This window comes from Orbicella franksi, chromosome 15 (genome assembly GCF_964199315.1).
Source record: "Orbicella franksi chromosome 15, jaOrbFran1.1, whole genome shotgun sequence".
Classification (NCBI taxonomy): domain Eukaryota; kingdom Metazoa; phylum Cnidaria; class Anthozoa; order Scleractinia; family Merulinidae; genus Orbicella; species Orbicella franksi.
Genome location: NC_138159.1, coordinates 16,421,269 through 16,440,057, shown reverse-complemented (window position 1 = coordinate 16,440,057; position 18,789 = coordinate 16,421,269). Strand labels below are relative to the sequence as shown.

The window sequence follows — 18,789 nt, the reverse complement described above, 5'->3', positions numbered from 1 at the left end:
TCAATTTTTCTTTTTTTCGTTTCTCATGTTACTTTCAATAGAATCTAAGCCAATTCAGGCCAAATTAAAAGTCCTAGCAATGTTTTTTTAAACTTTAATAGTGAAGAAAAAATAATATAGGTTATTCCGTAGGATCTAGAGTCTTATTTATGTCCTATATGTCATTCATTACGAAACTTGCCGTATTTGCAGATAAACTGGTCATTAAAAGAGGCGACAATGCTGCATCACCAATAAAAGGAAATGGTTATGAAGGCCGGTAAACATCGAAAAAAAAAAAAAGGCTAAGATTTATGTTTGAAGGTCCTTGACCCAGGACATCTGTTGTTTTATGCTCATTGCCTATGCTTGATTGATATAATCGCAATGCTGCTATTAGTTAATTGTATGAGCACACATAACCACCTTTTGTATTTTGGCAGGTTTTGTGCTGCGTCAGCCCCCAAAGAACTTTGCCAAGTTTCTAAACCATTTTCCCTCCATTAACTATGGCTTCATGTAAGATGAAAAAGGGAGATGGTCAAATGCCCCGGGGTAATTGAGCAAGGCTGATGCCCAGCCCCCGGGATTAACATTTTGGCAAAATGCCCCACTATTGCCCGTAGGGTTGGCCACACATGGAATTGACTGATACATTATTTACTTGTCTAATCAGTCTTTACTATCATCTCTTCGATGTCAATGTCTTCAATGTCACTTTTGCAATGAGGGCGCTTGTTGTAAGCCCGGGGAGGGGGGGGGGGGAGACTCCCTTACATGGGCTATATAGGTATGTGCGGCCTGAAAGGGTAGGGTTTTCAGCCGTTCTAGTCATAAATAGGGTATGGTGTTTGCGCTCTAGTCTTGAACTGGGTAGTCATTTTAGAAGAAGCTACTTTTTCAGGTCATAAATAGGATGGGAAAATCGCGGATTTTGGTCATAAATAGGGTAAGAAGTTTGGAAAGCGGGCCGCACACCCCCACCCAATTTTTCTGGGTTGTAAGGCGTCGCTTACAGAAAGAGTGCACTAAATCGAACCATTACGGCATTAAAGAGAGTTAGCATGTTCTGTTTTTAATCACCTATTTCGTAGAACACTTCAATGTCAGTAGGAGTGAACCCATTGCCTCCAGTGAAAAATCCACAGTTACCAGTTGAATATCCTGAAGGAACGGAGTATGTATAGCCGCACCGTGTATGCGAATTTGAGTTGCTCAAAGCGTTGTCCGATATTTTGATGTCATGATTACCAAAAGTGGGTCCGTAGCTGGAGCAGTGATACATTGCGAGATGCTGATTTTGATACTGAGTCAGCTTGACAGGATTATATCCATCATTGTTGTAAAGGGAGAACAGGAAAGCTTTACTGGCAGAAGTATAACTGCAACTAGAACCTGAATTGGAAACAAAAGTTTTACACATTCTAAGCATTTCGGTTGAAAAGAAAAACAGAAATAAAGCTACCATATATTATAAAGTAATCTTTGGAACAGAAGAAACAACAACAAAAAGAAAAACAAATAAATAGGCAACTAGAGGATAGGATCTGTTGGCAACTGCTTTAAGCGTGGAATACCTTGGTGACGCCTGAATTTTCAAATGCGTGAAATGGGATCGCGACGTTCTAGGTGGAAACTCTTTCTATAGTCGAAAAAGTGTTTTAGTTGGAGCAAGACGGATAAGCAAGAGAGAAGTCTGGGGACTGACAGAGAGAGATCGTCTCTCTGGTAGCTTTTGGTGTTTACAACAGGACATCTTACGGAGAATACTCCTAACTCAGATGCACGACTCAGATTTTGTAGAATATGATGTATCGAAGTTTTGTTCTGTCAGCATCATTGCCGATTAAACAGTGTCTTATTGGCAGCCTAAAAAAAAAACAAAAGTGCTTTTTCCATGCGGTTACGCCTTCCGTTTACACGGCGACGATGGAATAATAAATGAAACCACATCTTTCTAAAACGCTGTCGAAAGTGGAGCGATTTCAAAACGATACAGTTTCATGTGCCGTGTAAACGGGGATAACCGTACGTGTCTTTTTGAAAACTGCTTCCGTTTGGCGCATTGAATCGTTTGATGTACGGACTCCCAATCGATAGTTTTTGCACTTTTAGCGACTTTTTATTCGTTCGTTATTCTCAAAAGAAGCTTTACCTCTTCGTCAGTCCAAACGAAATTACTGACATCTTTACGCTTCGCCACTTCCGAAACAAATTTGCGATGCTTCAAGGTATAATCGTCTCTAAATCTCTGGTAACAAAACATGTCGCGGCCACGACGTAACAGCCAAAAAGGCGGACAAATCGTTTTCGTGTAAAGGCTTGGAAACCGTATACTTTTGGATATGGTTTTGAAAGGATATAACCGTGTCGATTTGAGACCGTGTTCGTGTAAACGTAGCCTAAGTTCAGCAATGCAATTGTTATAAATCTTGGAACATTTCTTTGCCATTCTCTGCAAAATAAGAACGTGAAAAGACCAAATTCAGGGTAGTCTGGAGAACGCGTACGTCAACCACACAGCCACATAATTTTTCAAATTTCTTATTCGAGATTAACGCTGCCTCGCAAAATTATTCAGTTTTGAGATAGTTCTGCCAGTGAGAGTCAACCTGATAATAATGACAAGGTTTCACATTTGTTCAGAAGGCCTAAGAAACGAAGACAGTTCACACTGAAAACGTTCTCATAAATACTCACTTTGCCAAGACAGATCCGTATACCCGCCAAATATGTAGCTGCCGGACTTAATGATCGTCACAGTCGGTCCCTTTCCGTCACAGTTGTTGTGGAATGTAGATGCAGCCGAGCCGTCAGTCTTTGCATGCCAGCACCGCACAAACTCACTGCGGAATGCATCCGGGACGACTGGGTCTAAATAAGAAATAAGCTTTCCCAAGTATTTGCCGAAATCGAGGCTTCCAAGAATGGCCGATGCACCAAGGTCCCCTGTGGAATAAAACAAAATTTGTGGTATTTTGAAGTGAGATAAAGGCAAATGAATTCGTAGTTCTTAGCTGTTTACCAAAAATGCCCGCTGGTAAGTTCCGTTCCGATTGACGATTTACCATTTAATCAAGAAAAACCAATTTACCAAAAGAGACTAGGACAAGTTCAACTTGATCATATTCCAAGATGGCGGTGAAAGATTGCCAATGGCAATAACCACATTTTCCAGTCGGAAATGTCCGTTGAAAATTATGAAATTTCCCGTTCGGTTGAGCCAAAATTGTCTTACCATTTACATTCTGACCGAAATTTCCGGAATTTTTGGGTAAATGGTCATTTAATGTCTTTTAATGAATTTTGATATATTGATTCGGCAAAATGAGTTTCAAATAAGATGTGTTTACGACATGATGAAAAACACGCGTCTTTCCTGGAAACATTCTCACGTCTTTTCCAAACTACGAAAGACATGCTCAGAAAATGTTCCGAAATGATAAAAAGACCTTAGGATAATGTTTGAAAGTCTGTTTATTTGAAAGTCTTACGAAAGTAGTCAAAAATGTTTGCAACATAGTCGAAAATCTACGGCTTCACTCTATAAGATAAGGTAAAGTCTGCATACGAGCCAAGTGGCCCATCAGGCCGGAGCTAATCCTAGTTTCTGTAGTATGAAACGACTAGGAGTATTTCTACTCCTCCCTGGATTGGATGCTAGTCCATAGCAGGGTTACCCCCTGCTTTAAGTTCGCCGGTACCCATTTGTACACCTGGGTGGAGAGAGGCACTGTGGGAGTAAAGTGTCTTGCCCAAGAATGCAACACAATGCCTCCAGCCAGGAATCGAACCCGAACCGCTCAATCCGGAGACGAACGCACTAACCATGAGGCCACCGCGCCTCCCACAACTATAAAGAATACTGCAATTGATTGTACTGACAGAGGCAGGCATCTGAAAGAAATTGTAGCGTTTATGCTGAAAAACAGGTTACACGAGGAATTATCAAGTGAACCAATCAAACCAGAACCAAATACATGTAGCTGAGGAGAAGCGCGGGAAAAGGTGTGCGAAAGCTGTGTACGAGCGAGTTGCGATTGGTTCTGATCTTAGACTACTTCTGATTGGACGACAGCGTGGTGCGAGCATCGTCAGCCAGTCGCTTATTGTAGTGATTACTTTGGTTGAAGCCGCTTTATTTGCGAATATTTATTACCTATTTCGTAGAACACTTCAATGTCAGTAGGAGTGAAATATCGGCCTCCAGTGAAAAATCCACAGTAACCAGTTACATATCCGGGGGGAACGGAGTACGTAGAGCCACATCGGGTATAAGAATGTTGGTTGCTCAAAGCGTTGTCCGATATGTAGATGTCGTGATCTCCGCTATTAGAACCAAAAGTGGGTCCGTAATTGGAACAACCATACATTGCTTTTTCCTGATTTTGATACTGGGTCAGCTTGACAGGATTATATCCTTTGCTGTTGTAAAGCGAGAAGATGAAAGCTTTACTGGCTGTAGAGTAGTCGCAAGGAGCTGAAATGAAGAGAAACGTTTGAAACATTCTAAATACCTCGGCTGTAAACAAACACTGATGAAAGGAAATTGTATTGCCCGGACGGGGAGGGGGGTTACCTCCTTATATGGGCTATACAGGTATGTGCGGCTCCACAGGGTATGGCTTTTTAGCAGTTTTTGTCGTAAATAGAGTATAGATTTTGGCCATTTAGGTCCCAAATAGGGTATGGTTTTTGAACTCTAGTCTTGGATCGGGTATGTCTTATAGAAAAAGCTATCCTTCCACTAAAAGCATATAAACATTGCCTTTAACCTTGGTCTGAACTAGGGAACTAATTATAAGGCAGGTCTGAAACAAGGTATTGATTCAAGGGTCTGGTCTTAAATAAGGTATTGGACTTTTGGTCATGTCATAAATAGGGTAGGGAAAATCGCAGATTTTGGTCATAAATAGGGTATGGGTTTTGTGAAGCGGGTCGCACACCCCCACCGAATTTTTCTGGGAGTACCACCCCCGCAGAAAGAAAACAACTGTCTAATTGATACTTACTGCTATGCCAGGACACGTCGGTATATGCACCAAATATGTAGTTGCCGGACTTAATGATGGTCAAGGTGGGTCCCTTTCCATCACAGTTGTCGTGGAATATCGATGCAGCCGAGCCGTCAGTCTTGGCATGCCAGCACCGCACAAACCCACTACGCTGTGAGCTCAGGAGGACTGGGTCCAAAAAGGAAATCAGCTTCTCGGTGTAATTTTTGCGATCGAGACCAGCAAGAATAACGGATGAACCGAGGCCGCCTGGGTAAGAGAGAATAGCAAAGTGAGGCTTAAGTACTTTGGGTCAAAAGAAAAAGCAGGAGCCATCTTAAATAAATTAGCAAATTATGGTAAAAAGGTTAAGTTGGAATACGGGCCAATTGGCCCATCAGGCCAGAGCTTATCTCGGTTTTTGTGGTATGAAGCAACTAGTAGTATTTCTACTCCCCCCTGGATGGAATGCTGGTCCATCGCAGGGTTACCCCCAGCATTAAGTTCGCCGGTACCCATTTATACACCTGGATGGAGTGAGGCACTGTGAGAGTAAAGTGTCTTGCCCAAGAACACAACACAATGTCCTCGGCTAGGACTTGAACCAAGACCGGTCGATCCGGAGTCGAGCGCACTAACCATGAGGCCCCCGCGAACATGGCCCACCCACAAAAGCCTAGTTTTTGTATGAGACAAAAATATATCTTGAAATTTTGCTCACCCCCACACGGTGCACGTAGCGAACAAAAGTTATCCCAAGATTACAAAGCTAGGACAAAAGGGTTCGTTTATTAATTTATAATATCATTGCAAATATGACAGACGAAAAACTCACGGAAGCTTGTACAGTATTTTCCGTTTCCGAAATATGTTGGTTTGCACGAGCATGTGTAGGATCCCGCAGTATTGTTACAGTCGGCATTGACGTCACAATCATGTGACCCGTCGGCACATTCATCAACATCTGTAAAGCAAAGGAAAAGAAGCGCCAAAGGTGACTTGTGGACGAAGATTTTCCACGATGATCCGAAGGGATTAAACGAATCTTTACGATTGTCTTCCGAAGTTTGCCGAAGATTATCAGATATAACGACTGTTGATAACTTTAATTCCGCTCTTTTCAAGCACTCATTTTCTTATCGAAATGATTAAACTCGTTTTCCTGTTCAACTTTGCTATAGCACTTTGCTATAGCCTTGCCTTAGTGCGAAACCTCTGACGCAGCCTGTTGTTAGTTTGCTTTGTACAGCAGGTGCAAAGATCAATAAACGAGTGGTAATCGAGGGATTGTCAGCTAGCACTTAAGTGAGCTACGTCACGGTTTGCGTATCTTGAAAAGTTTAGCCTAAATTTTTCAAGTTCGTCGTTTGTAATCCGTGTCAATCTCCTCCATCCTTAACCATCCTTGCTCCTTTATGGTTGATTATTATCTCTATTGTGTTTTTCTATCTTAGTAAATTTATATTTCCAGGTTTCCTTCAATTTAGATTCAATTTTGTACGTGGCCAAAATGACTCAAAATAACGTAACTGAGCTCCTTTAAATTCGAGCGAAGTAAAAAATTATAACAAAAGATATGAGATTCTGAGACTGCTGTTTAGAGTTTGCCAAAACCGTGGGCAAGAATTCATACCTACACACCTACTTTATTTGAAAAGGTGGAGTTCAGGCAGCACTAGGCTGACCAAGTCATGTTATACTTACCAACGCAACCTTTTCCATCCTGATAAATAAACCCAGTCCTGTTACATAAGCAGCGATAAGAACCAATGGTATTCTGACACGTGGCACTCTCGTGACAAACAGGAACTGAGGAATTGCATTCGTCCAGGTCTGAGGGAAGGATAGCAAAATACACTCATCTTTTTTAAGGTTTTGAAATGGATAGAATTCGTTAACAACACCTCTGATTTTGGAGTCTCATAGAGGTCCATATTATCAAGTCAAGCTACCATTTTAAGGGTAAAGACTACAAATGTTCCTAGTTAAAGGACCTACTTCACGGTTTGCTCATATTGAAAAGTTTAGCCTATTTTTTTGAAGTTCTTCTTTTGTAAACCGTGTCAGTCTTCTCCATTCTAGACCATCCTTGTTTCTTTATGGTTTATTTAATATCTCTATCTTAGAAAACTGTTACTTTCGGGTTTCCTTCAATTTGAAGTTAATTTTGTAGTCTTTACCAGTAGTGAATGTGCATAATAAGAGGTCTGAAGTCTAAATATTGAAATTTGAAAGTAGCCCACCTTGGAATCAAATTAATGTATTTTGCCCAAAGTTTCCCAGAGAGGTTGTTGTAAATGGTAATTACTATTTTAAGTCTAAAAGAACCCCGACCTTGAATTTCCTTGACTCTAGCGCTACAAATAGACGATTTCCTCTTGTTAAATACTGCAAAAAAAATCTAGATATCTGTATAAGACGTCAGGGTTAGAAAAAGACCTTGTCATAATCAAAAATACATTTTTTATTGTTACGTGTAAAAACCATGTATAATGTTTCGTAACTTTTTTCCTCATTTTGCTGCAAAAGCTGTGTGCAACTGGACACCTCAAAACAGCGACAAAAAAAGAAAACTGGGTAAAGTTACCTTCGGTTTTCATGTCACAGTATGCAAGTGCAACGTTGTCTGGTACAATAGAATAAAACCAGTATGTTCCACTGACGGCTTGTCCTCCTTCACTCGCCTTGATTTCATGGCACGATTCAGCAGGCAGTTCAGGAATGGAACCGAGGGGGACTGGAAAGCGAATATTATTCATTAGCTCTTATTAAAGAAAAGCACAAATTTTCTCCAAAACTTTCTTTTTCGCCATAAATCGGTCCAATTGACCATTCTTAGTCTTTAACGAGCAAAATTTGGCTCGATGAAGGAATTCATACATTTTTGTTTAACCGAGCTTAGTCGGTCTGTATGGGAGAATCTTGACCAAGGTCGTGAGTACAGACCTCACTGCGTTCGGTCTGTATGCAAGACCGAGATCAAGATTCTCCCATACAGACCGACTAAGCTCGGTTAATAAGATGTTTATTATATGGCACAAAAGAAAAATTTGATTCTTCTAATGTAACTGGTTTGTACTAGCTGGCATTTTCCTTGCGAACCGCGATGAGCTGAACTTAAATCGGCCAAAGTTTGCTCGTCCTCTTTAATATTTTTTTTCTCATCAGGCGTTTTGGCACTTCCACTAATAGTTTTTTAAGGAAATAGTCAACATTTTTGTATTTTAGTTTACAGCTTTTTCACCGCAAAATGTAACCGATTTAGGTGCCGGTCTAAATGGGAAAATCTAGACCGCGGTCAATATCGATTTTAGCCGATCAAATTCGTGAATTCGGTAGTTCCCAGTCCTTGTGAAACACATGTACAACCGTATAATAATCCGTGATATTAACCAGGTGTGTTACAGTTCCCGTGTGATTCTTGAATCATACTGAGGATGTTATCTATATATCGACATCATTTCATATACGTTTAAAGCGTAGAGAGCAGAATAATTAATGCATTTTGATCGGTTTATTCGAAGGATTCCCAGAGATTTTTTGACAACCTACAAAGATTCCAAAGTTTAACCGAAGACCTACAAAATTTCCGAAGATGACCCGACGAATTCCGACGATTTCCCAAGGTGATGTAAAGGCTCGTCAAGATGTAGAGAATTTCCAACATTCATCCGAAGTGTCCGACAATTTCAATCGTTATTGCATATATTTCATCATGATAATTTTGCAATTCGTATTACCAACGTATGCATGATGTGCCTCTTTTCTTAAATCGAGAAACGAGAAATTCACTAAACCGGGTAAGAAAGGAACTTGATAAAACTATGATTAGTTACCTCTACCAAAGTCTCGTCTAAAGTAATATCTGTCAGGGTCTGGAACAAAATCTTCAGGTCTCGCTTCCTTGGTGCGATTGTTCAATTCACACATCTCTTTGGAAATAACGTAGTTGAAACTTTGGCACCGTAAGTCAAGGCGACACTCCTTAAGACAAACATACGAAGGATCCGTCATCCGTTTGAAGATGTGTCTCTGTAACATCATGCCAAACTGGGAAGCTTCTTTTCGACTTTGTCTGCTACATTGCTGTGCCTCCACGTTACAAAACAGTTGCGATACTCCAAGCACAGCTGCTAGGTAAAAAAGCTTTTTGACAAAAGCCATTACGCTCGACTCCTTGGCAAGACAGTCCTTAAAATCAACACAATGTAAAATAACTGTGAGTGTGCTTTGATAGTTTGAAATCATTTGGCAATTTAGCGCATGACATTTTTTTTTAAAAAACTTAAATAATTTTCTATAACAAATTTATTTTTTGAAATTTTAATTTTACCCAACAAACTTAGTATGTGGAAACGGTGCCTTGTCATCAAGATTAATCACCTTCGAGAACTTGTTCGTAAAACACTCCGGACATTTGAGAACACTCGAGAAATGTAGAGAGCACTCGCCTGCGGCTCGTGTTTTCTATATTTCCCTCGTATTCTCAAATGCCCGTCGTGTCAGTTTTATCACAGTGTAATACACGGCTTAGGCTTCTTTATTTGTTAAATAAAATATATTTTCCCCACGAAACTTAACTTCTTTACTTCCTGAACGAATTGAGGAAAATTTCATAGAAAACTTTGATGGAAGTGACTCTCGGGAAAAAATTTTCGCCCTGGGCTATATAACTTCAATAAAAACTGGTTCTGAACTAGAAAAAAAGAACAAATTAAATTAATGGACCTGTTCAGTTAAATTGATGTCAAAAACATGAAAAGAAACATGACCACAAATATATTTATCGACGTTTCGGCGAAATTCCCCTACATCCAGGAAAACGGAGACTGATTTTAAGTTCAAGAAAGTCGCCAATTTGTGGTCTTATTTTATTTTACTGACGTTTCGTTTATTTAAAATTAGTTATACTGAATAAAAACAATACAGTTAATTATTTCAGTTTGAATACTTTCTCTACTCAACACGTTTTGACAATGTTAAAAGACTTAAAAGTTTAGTTTTGTTCTGACACAAAATGGATGAAGCACAAAATCTGCTAATAAGACTGCTTAATTATAAACCCGTTGTTTATCAGTGAAATGAAGCTATTTACAGTTCTGCATATTTGTGGCTTTTTCCATTTGTGAAAGTTCGATCTATATTAAAAATTGAATACACCATACGCCCGGGCTAAAAGGTTTGTAAATATTATTGGTTCATTAAGTCATGTCCGTTAATTTCGTTTTGCCTGTGAAATTAATAGTCGTATTCACTTCTTCACCCATAAAGGAAGGTTGTTTTGTAAAACAAAGTTTAAAAAGCAGATTTCTAAGTGCTATAAGTGCGCTTGGACTAAACCACCTAGATTCGCCTTGATAACAGAATATATGATGGAGAGTCATTCTTGACTAAGGAGAACACATTGAAAACGCAACGACACAAAGGGATATGACTGGCCCCAATTAAAAACGCAACAATTAACGTTCATTTTTCCATTTTGGATTTGCATTTGAAGAAATGTCAGTCAGGGAAATCACATGATTATCGTGAGGCCATCGTTTTCGAAAAGCTCCGTTTTCAAAATGTTTTCCGTCCACACGAAAACGAAAAGCCGGCGTTTTCAAATTCCTGGCTTGAAGAGCGTTTTCGAAAAGCTCCATTTTCGTGACGGATTAGTATGCACTGTAGGCCTAACCGCAGAAATAAAGCTTCGTTTTCAAATTTATCCGGCCTGAGAAATGCGTATCCTGGACTCTTGTTCAGCTTTTATCATAATAATATGTGTGAAAAGATTAAATTGATAACTCAGCATTTTTTTCGGCAAATTCACCTCGGGCTGATAAATTCTTCAACCAAACTTCAACTACTCTTCCTCATAGCTGGCAAAATTCATTTGTACTGGATTAGGTCCTGCAAGTGATATTTACAACAAAAAGAGGCATACTCTTGAACAAAATTTAAAAAGAGGAAAGAATCTTTCGCTGTGTCAACAAATGTTAATAATTAAACGGCACCTTTTCCGTTAATGGCTTTAGCGTGGAAAAGCGAAAATATACTGTTTCTAGTTAATTCGCGAACTAAACTTACGTTGCTAAAAATCATATTTAGTGAAGTTCTAAATTGTGACTCAGGACGTGTTTTTCATGCAGTTGCTTTCACTAAAGGTTTGCAGTAAGTTTTTCTTTTGAATTATTAAAAATAAAAAAGGAAAACTTTGTAAGTTGAGTAAAATTAGAATTCATCACGGATGTGTCATTTTGTGGTTTTAACTCATTTATATATCGAACCTCTACTTCGTTTGAAACTATTTTTCGGTAAATTACAAAAACACTGTTTGTCATTTCCCAGTTTCAATGACCTAAAAAGCTTAGTTTTCTTTTTCCTGCGACAAGATATTGATCGAATTTACGAATCCAAAGAACACGATGAAATGTTGTTTTTCAATATAACTGATGAATTAAAATATTTGTGGCTTTTCGGTTTCATTTGTGAAGTTTTGCGGATGTATAATGAACTCAACAGAGACCTTTAGATCCACGTTTACCGCAAATGTCAAACTGCGGTTTGAGGTTAGACGTTTGTCGTTCGCCATTCGGACGTAAACAGATTTAGATTGAAGTCAATTGGAGCAAATAGAAATCATCCTGTCAATACAGTAGAAATTGTCAAAATAACGCCGAATTTGAAAAAAAAATGTTTTCTAGTATGTGTAGTTTGCTAAAGAACTAAAGCATCATAAAACACACATTCGACTTAAGCCGCCCCCATATTGGATTTCCACTTAGGATAAGTGCCTTTCTTCAAATAACAACAAAAGGCTAGGTAATTGCTTATTTACCTGAAACACTCATCCGATTTGTAGAAAAAGGGTCACTTTATTCGATTTCGGCATTTGTACGTGGCATAAAATACAATTCAAGGCAATAAAGCTTGTGGTAAATGACTTACGTGAAAACCTACTTCTTGACGTTCAAACGCGAGTCGAAAACCTCAAACGTGACGTCTGGCTCTGGTCACGTGTATCCTAGCGGTTAGCCGTTCGCGGGAAACGTGAATCTAAAAGTCTCTAATGTATTATTTACCCGCGTGAATAGGTAAATAATATTTTTATTATGTAATGACCGTTGATTTTGTATTGCATGGGAAATATTGTTATATACTTGTTTGCTTCGTTCATCTGAGGTCCGATAACATTGCTCTAGCTTTCTTTTACAAAACATAGTTAAAAAGGGAAGTGTATTCAATGCTTTCTTTTATGGAAAACCACCTGTCAATAGCACTTAATTGCTTTTCACAAACGTGACAACAAAAGGAGTCAGTCGTGTAACGTAGTTGTTATAAATAAGTATAAATAAGTTGAAGCAAGCCTGAAATTCTCCGCTAATCTTCAACGCAACGAAGAATTAAAATCGCAGATTGCACATCATTGATTAAGAAAGAAGAAGCTTGCGCACGCACAGTTCCAACTCGCTTTGGGTAAATTGATTCACAATTCTATTTCCGGGCTGTGGAGAAATCAGAAGCCGTATGTGGTCCAGTGTCCGCATTTATAAATTTTAATTCTTATTTCGAGGAATAAATATAATCCATTGACTTACAGAAATGGAAAAGAGTGCACTTCTGTCCGCAGTTCTGGGTTCAAACTGGAGGGGAAAAAATACACTTTTTTTCAACACCTTTGTGCAGTTTTGAAGAATTGCTTGTTTATCATGTCTCGTCACTACCACCTTTTTTAGCGTGTCAAAAACTATGCCACAGACTCGTTTTGACAATTCGAGATATTTCAATGTATTGGCCAAAATGGGCGATGAACATGCTTAAAAACAGCTGCTCCAACGTGAATGTTTTCTGTCATAATTTGGTCAAGAGCAAAATAAAGTCTCGCTGTTAACGTTTTATTCTTAAACAGAGGCTGTATCGCGGAGAGGGGTGGCTCCCATATGAAAACGTCGGGAATACTCGTCAAAAAAAATTGAATTTAACTAAAGCAGACCAATATGGGCGTGTCTCGGGCTTTATTTGACCTCTAAATACTTAAAACGAAGAAGGGTTGAATATATCAAATTGTAGAAACGAGGGATTTCATGGAGGGGTACTGGAAATTTTGGCATCTACTGTTAGGCAAAGGAGCCCAGGCTTGTAGACCGGACTCCACAGCTAGCTAGAGAGCTACGCAAATCGAGCCTAAAAACGGAAATGAGAGCGTTTTTTAACTGTCATTTCTTCGAGTGCACCCTAAAAGATACATTGACAGCTAAAACTAGTGGAATTTCGTCCTGAACACTCCAAGTGAGACCAAAATCCTTGATTTACACCCCAAAGCGAGACGACGAACATCCCCGACCTTTTCATATAGGATTGTTCCGTAGCTGTATGTGTCCTTGCTGGAAATACAGCTGGAAAGTTTATGCCGTCTGTTTTGTTGCTGCAACTATAGAGTCTAAATACATAACAATTCTAGTTTAACACTTACGAGACTTATGAACCGTATAAAGCTTGTTCCTTTTCTTTTCGCTTGTGCTATGTTATAGACAGTGAACGTTGTGTATCTCTGAAAAATATGAAAATTTTGTTGTCGTATATAAATTAGGGGCATTTTCCGTGAGTACTAACTACAGCATGCTATAAACGAAAAGCTAATGGTTTTTAGGACGAGTAACTGCAAATCACTAGCTACTAAATCCATTTTGGTTAATGCTAGGAGAGGCATACTCAGTAAAAAGCTGTTTTGCCCACCTTCTCTCCAGTTGTTCCTTTTGGTCGTGAGCTCTTGTCAAAAGTCAAACACAGCTAAATGGAGAGAAAAGCTTTTGAATTTTCAGTGGACAAGTCCTCCTACTAAATGGCAGGTGACTGCAATATAATGCTCATGTTTACCTACTTTACAGACACCATGTCTGATGGATAATGAATTGTCGCATGATTAAGACGCTCATCTATTGAAATTTCAATAACAATAGCTAATATACCATATGCTTGTAAAATGTCTGGATTTTAAATTAACAGGTTTCTTGCCGGCTTCGACCCGGGAACGTTTTTCTTTAACATCAACGGTTTTTACACAGAAGTCTAAAAATTAATCTTTTTCACCTATAAAAGATTTCAGTAATGACAGAAAGCTTATTTCGAGAGAGAGCGCTTGATAATTAAATGGGGTAAAACAACGCAATTAAATGTTTCAGTTGTATCGTTTTACAAGCGAACTAATTATATTATTCGGTTTCATAGAAGCTTAATTTCAAAATTCAACGGTGACAAAACGTCTTACTGGAATTTCTCAACACTCCAAAGACAAAAACTTCAAAGGGTCTTGTAAGACTTCTCAGAATCGAGTTTAGCTGAGATATAACGCGCCTCTGCTTAGTTTTCCAACCCGAATCTTCAACCAGGATCAACGGGCTCCTGCTTCAAGTAAATAAACAAAAGAAAAATACAAGTTGAAAGAGAAAAATAAACCCTTTGGGAGACCCTGGCCCTGTACATGTAACCCAACATAAATTACTTGCAAATAACTCGGACGATTTTAATTTCGGACAAAAAACTGTCCCAAAATAAAATCGTCCGAAATGTTTAAAGTACAGTATAACACTTTTAAATAGCTCTATAGCCACCAGTTTCTTTTATGGAGCGATCAGATTTCGCTCCATAAAAGAAACTAGCGGCTTTAGAGCTATTTATCTGAACTAGTTGAGACACAGTTTAGGGGCCCGAAGATACGTAACGGATTGATAGAAATTTTCTTATTTTCCCGTCGGTATATCTGCAAAGCCAAAACTATCATTCTAACAGATATAGTTTCAGTCTAACACGTGTTTTTTATGTTTCAGGAAAGTGTCCGAAATTTTTGCCCGAGAAAAGTGTCTAAAATTTTTTTGGAGGGTGTAGGTTCGCAAACATTCTTGAGATATGAGAATGGTATAATTCCCAGAAGATTCTTGGACTGTATTGTGGTTAATTAGAGTGTCATTCCGTTCCCATAACAGCAGTACCCCATGAACACAAAGGATTTCCTGTGTAGGTCTCTAATTCAGGCTTTGGCTTTAAAATTGTTTTGGCGATGTCCACGGAACAATTAGCGACAATGTATTGGGAATGAAGAAGTAAAAAACAATCTGTAAAAAGAATAAATTGACGGAACGAAACAGCTTAGGTGAGGCTGGAGTCTTTCTAAATGGAAAAGTATATGGTTTTTACTGAAGCAACAGACAAATGGCTGTACAAAGAACCTGTTGTTAGCACAGGGGAAAAATATTTTATTGGGAATATATTTTGAATATATGTAAAAGAGGAAATCGTTTAAATGAAACAAATCAGTGGGTTTTTAGTTTTTTATCTTTTTATTTATTTCTCTGCAACACGCCCGCGACGCACAAAAGACCAGACGTTCTGTCAAAACGCTAAGACTGTGGGTCTTAACTCTCTTGCTTTAACAGTGGGAAATTTTTAGTACACATAAACCGTATTAAAAAATAACAATAAATTTACCATATTTGACATGAAGAGCGCGACCTCGCGTGATACTAAATCAACTGAAGAGAATGAGTAAGCGTTTAATTCAGTTTTATTTACTTTAAAGTATTACAGCTGATTTACATTGACCTTACAAAGCTTCAACACTTTAAACAAGCACAGCGAATCTTATCTAATGGCCTCCACACAATCGAGGCCACCTTTCAACAAAACCAATTTCCTTTTTTTTTTTTTGGTCCTCAGGGGGCCCGCGCCAAAGGACAACAAGCATTGAGTCTCGCCTGGCTTGAAAGTCATATACGCCTCATGCCCCGTCCACACTATGCCGTAGAAATTTGAAAACGGAAGTTTCACTCTGAAAACGCATCAAATGGTTACCGCCAAAATACGCCGGAGGAATTTAAAAACGTAACAGTCACCGGTCATTTTGGATTTGCGTTTGAGGAAAACTCATCCAGGAAAATCACATGATTATTGTGACGCAATCGTTTTCGAAAAGCTCTGTTTTCAAAATGTTTTTCCGTTCACGCGGAAACGAAGAGCCGGCGTTTTCCAATTCGTCCGATTTGAAAAGAGTTTTCGAAAAGCTTCGTTTTCGTGACGGATTAGTGTAGACGGCAGGGCTAAACGTAGAAATAAAGCTTCGTTTTCAAATTCCTCTGGCGCAGTGTGGACGGGGTCTCAGTGACTCTCTTAAACTCTTGCATGGCGACTCTCGTGCGTTATCGGTGACTCTCGTCAACCTTCGTGCGTTATCGGTGGCTCTCGTCAACCTTCGTGCGTTATCGGGGACTCACGTTCACCCTCGTATATTCCTATCGAATTTGAACCTGTTCCAATTTTTCTAGCCGGTCACGAAGAGTTTTCTCCCGTTTTGCCCACACTCGCTGAGAGTTGAAAAAATACCCTCGTGTATCTCTCGTGATCAGAAGGCGACTGTCGTTTCTGTCGTTGTCGTTTGGCCCGGGCTTAAAGAGAGATTCCACTAAATAAATAATGAATAAATGATACTAATTTTATTTTAATGTCAATGTGTTAAGCTTGATAAAGCTAAACACTACAAAAAGGTATTGAATAAATACTGATGACTGCGATGCCTCTTGAAGTTTTACGTTTACAGCTATTTCAGTCGACGTTGTCAGATGAAAGCGTCAAGTTTTCGCGACAAGACCGAATAGTAGTCTGGGTATTTGTCGGAAGTTTGCATGTTGGTGTAGAGGAAATCTACGAATTTGTATCTTTGCTCGTGAAGTATTAGCAAGGATACAATAGATTTTCCACTCATTAGACCATTTTTCTGTATCTTTTCTTTCACTATTATAAAACGACCTTTGGTTAAAAATTCTGAAATTAAGTGCGGCGAAAAGAACATTGTTTCCAGACGTCTGAAGAGAAAGAAAGCTTAAAGCTTTGCTCCGACCGCGTTAATTGAAATAGCTGTATACTGCAAACTTAAAACTCCGGCGGAAGTTTAAACCTCATGAAGCCAGCTCGCAAAACTTCCGTTCGCTAACTAAGAGGGTCCAACATAGGTTATTTCAATCCCGCATCCCGCTAGTATTTTTGGCTCAATCGCACCATCCCGCCCGGGTCGGAATGTTTATCTCGATTCCGCCTGATAAAGAGTCGTAGTTCCTCCATGTAACGACTGTAATGTGTAATTTACCTCTTTACATTCCGCATCCCGCCGTCGATCTCGCATCCCGCCGTCGCTCTTAGGACTATCTCGCATCCCGTCTGTCAAAAAGAGCAAATCCCGTTCTCACCGAAATATTTTTATCCCGCATCCCGCCATTAAAAGTTCTGTCATCCCGTATTCCGCCTTCATTTTTGCTCTCATCTCGCATCTCGCGAAACCTTTGTTGGGTCCCTCAACTAAGTGGTTAAATGCAGAGCCTTTGTAAATAAAAAAAATAAATGTAACAAATAGTGCTTTCATAGCTCTTTTCATAATTACTACTCAGAGCTACAATCCTGGACAAAAGTAGTGGGGACACTTGAGCTGGATCACGTATCTCCTATCCCCTCTAATCAATATTGGAAAATGTTACGTTTTTTCAACAAAAAGGGAAAAAATCACCTGATTATGAACATTGTAGGTTGGGAAGGGAAGAACTTGCTTCGTGTCCCAACTTTTTTGTCTGGGATTTATCGTTTTCTAATCAACCATAAATTACAGAACTTTGGAAACTTGGCCAAAAGTTTCCAGATAATACAAGTTATATTAAATGAAAGCTGCATTTGCGAAATACGAACTGAATTCCGGGAGCAAAATTGAATGGAACGTAGATATTTTCGAAAAGTAGGGAATACCTGGCGAGCGAGGTTTTTCTTTTCCCCGGAAATTCCGCAAAATGTTGTTCCATTCGCAACTGGGATTTCCAGAAATTAAAAGCGGAAGCTTTGGCCGAATATGAACTCTCACGAAAGAATGATCGGCTTTTACACTCGACTTCCTTATCCTTGACCAAGATACTACAAAATATACGAGTACCTTAGTGCCAACCGTTTTCCTACGACATGGGAAAACGGAATTCAAACTTCCAGTTTCGTTTTTCGTTTACCCACGTCATCGGAAAAGGGAATTCGAACTTTTATTTTCGGTTTTTCGTTTTCCAACTATATTGAAAACGAAACTGGAACTTCTGTTTTCATTTTTCGTTTTCCCACGACTTCGTACAACAGAATTGCAATTGTCATTTCCGTTTTTCATCTTCTATTTTCGTAAGACGTTGAAAACAGAATTTGAACTTCGATTTTCGTTTTTGGTTTTTGTGTTCTGTTATATTATCTCAAGACGTAGCCTATTAAGCAGGCGCTAGCCCCCTTTGGGCTGGTATATATTCTTTCCTCCCTTACGATCCTCAAAATAGACGTTATAGCTAACTATATGTAACTGAATGTACATACATACGGAGTTGTGATTACAACAATTAGCGTAAAAAAAACTGTGCAGCTATATATTTAGAAAACTAATATTAAGAATTTTTCAGCCCGCTACAAACCGCATCGAGCTGACTGTTAATAAAAGCCTTCTGTTTCGACTACCACGATATCGATATCGGCAAGGAAATGAAATTATGCTTGTACTATCACAAATCACGGAATTAAATAGCTATTCAGGTACGACTATTAAGTCAAAAAGTTTCGGTACAAAGGCTTGTCATGATCGATTTGGAACATATACAGTTGAACCTCCGATATGGCACCCTCTACTTATCGACCGGTCAGTGTAAAACGAAGACTGCGGACTGACCGGGCATAAAATGCAGACTGACGGTAAAACGTAGACTGCAGACTACAGACTTTTTAAGTATATATCGACGGTGTTATTTCCATTATTGATTTCTAACCGGAAACAGGG

At 39.1% G+C, this 18,789-nt stretch overlaps 1 protein-coding gene across 1 annotated transcript; it reads right to left on the bottom strand.

Moving 5' to 3' along the window:
- Window positions 1-292: 292 nt before the first annotated feature.
- LOC145470650 (uncharacterized) lies at window positions 293-13,526 on the bottom strand. The gene is made up of 10 exons (XM_081454467.1): window positions 13,429-13,526; window positions 12,554-12,598; window positions 8,810-9,164; window positions 7,561-7,710; window positions 6,678-6,806; window positions 5,809-5,937; window positions 4,992-5,243; window positions 4,139-4,459; window positions 2,680-2,928; window positions 293-1,374 (listed from the first exon to the last, which is right to left on the bottom strand). Exons 3-10 carry the CDS (start codon window positions 9,135-9,137, stop codon window positions 1,055-1,057), a joined length of 1,878 nt encoding a protein of 625 aa, XP_081310593.1. The 5' UTR covers window positions 9,138-9,164; window positions 12,554-12,598; window positions 13,429-13,526; the 3' UTR covers window positions 293-1,054.
- Between the last annotated feature and the right edge of the window lie 5,263 nt (window positions 13,527-18,789).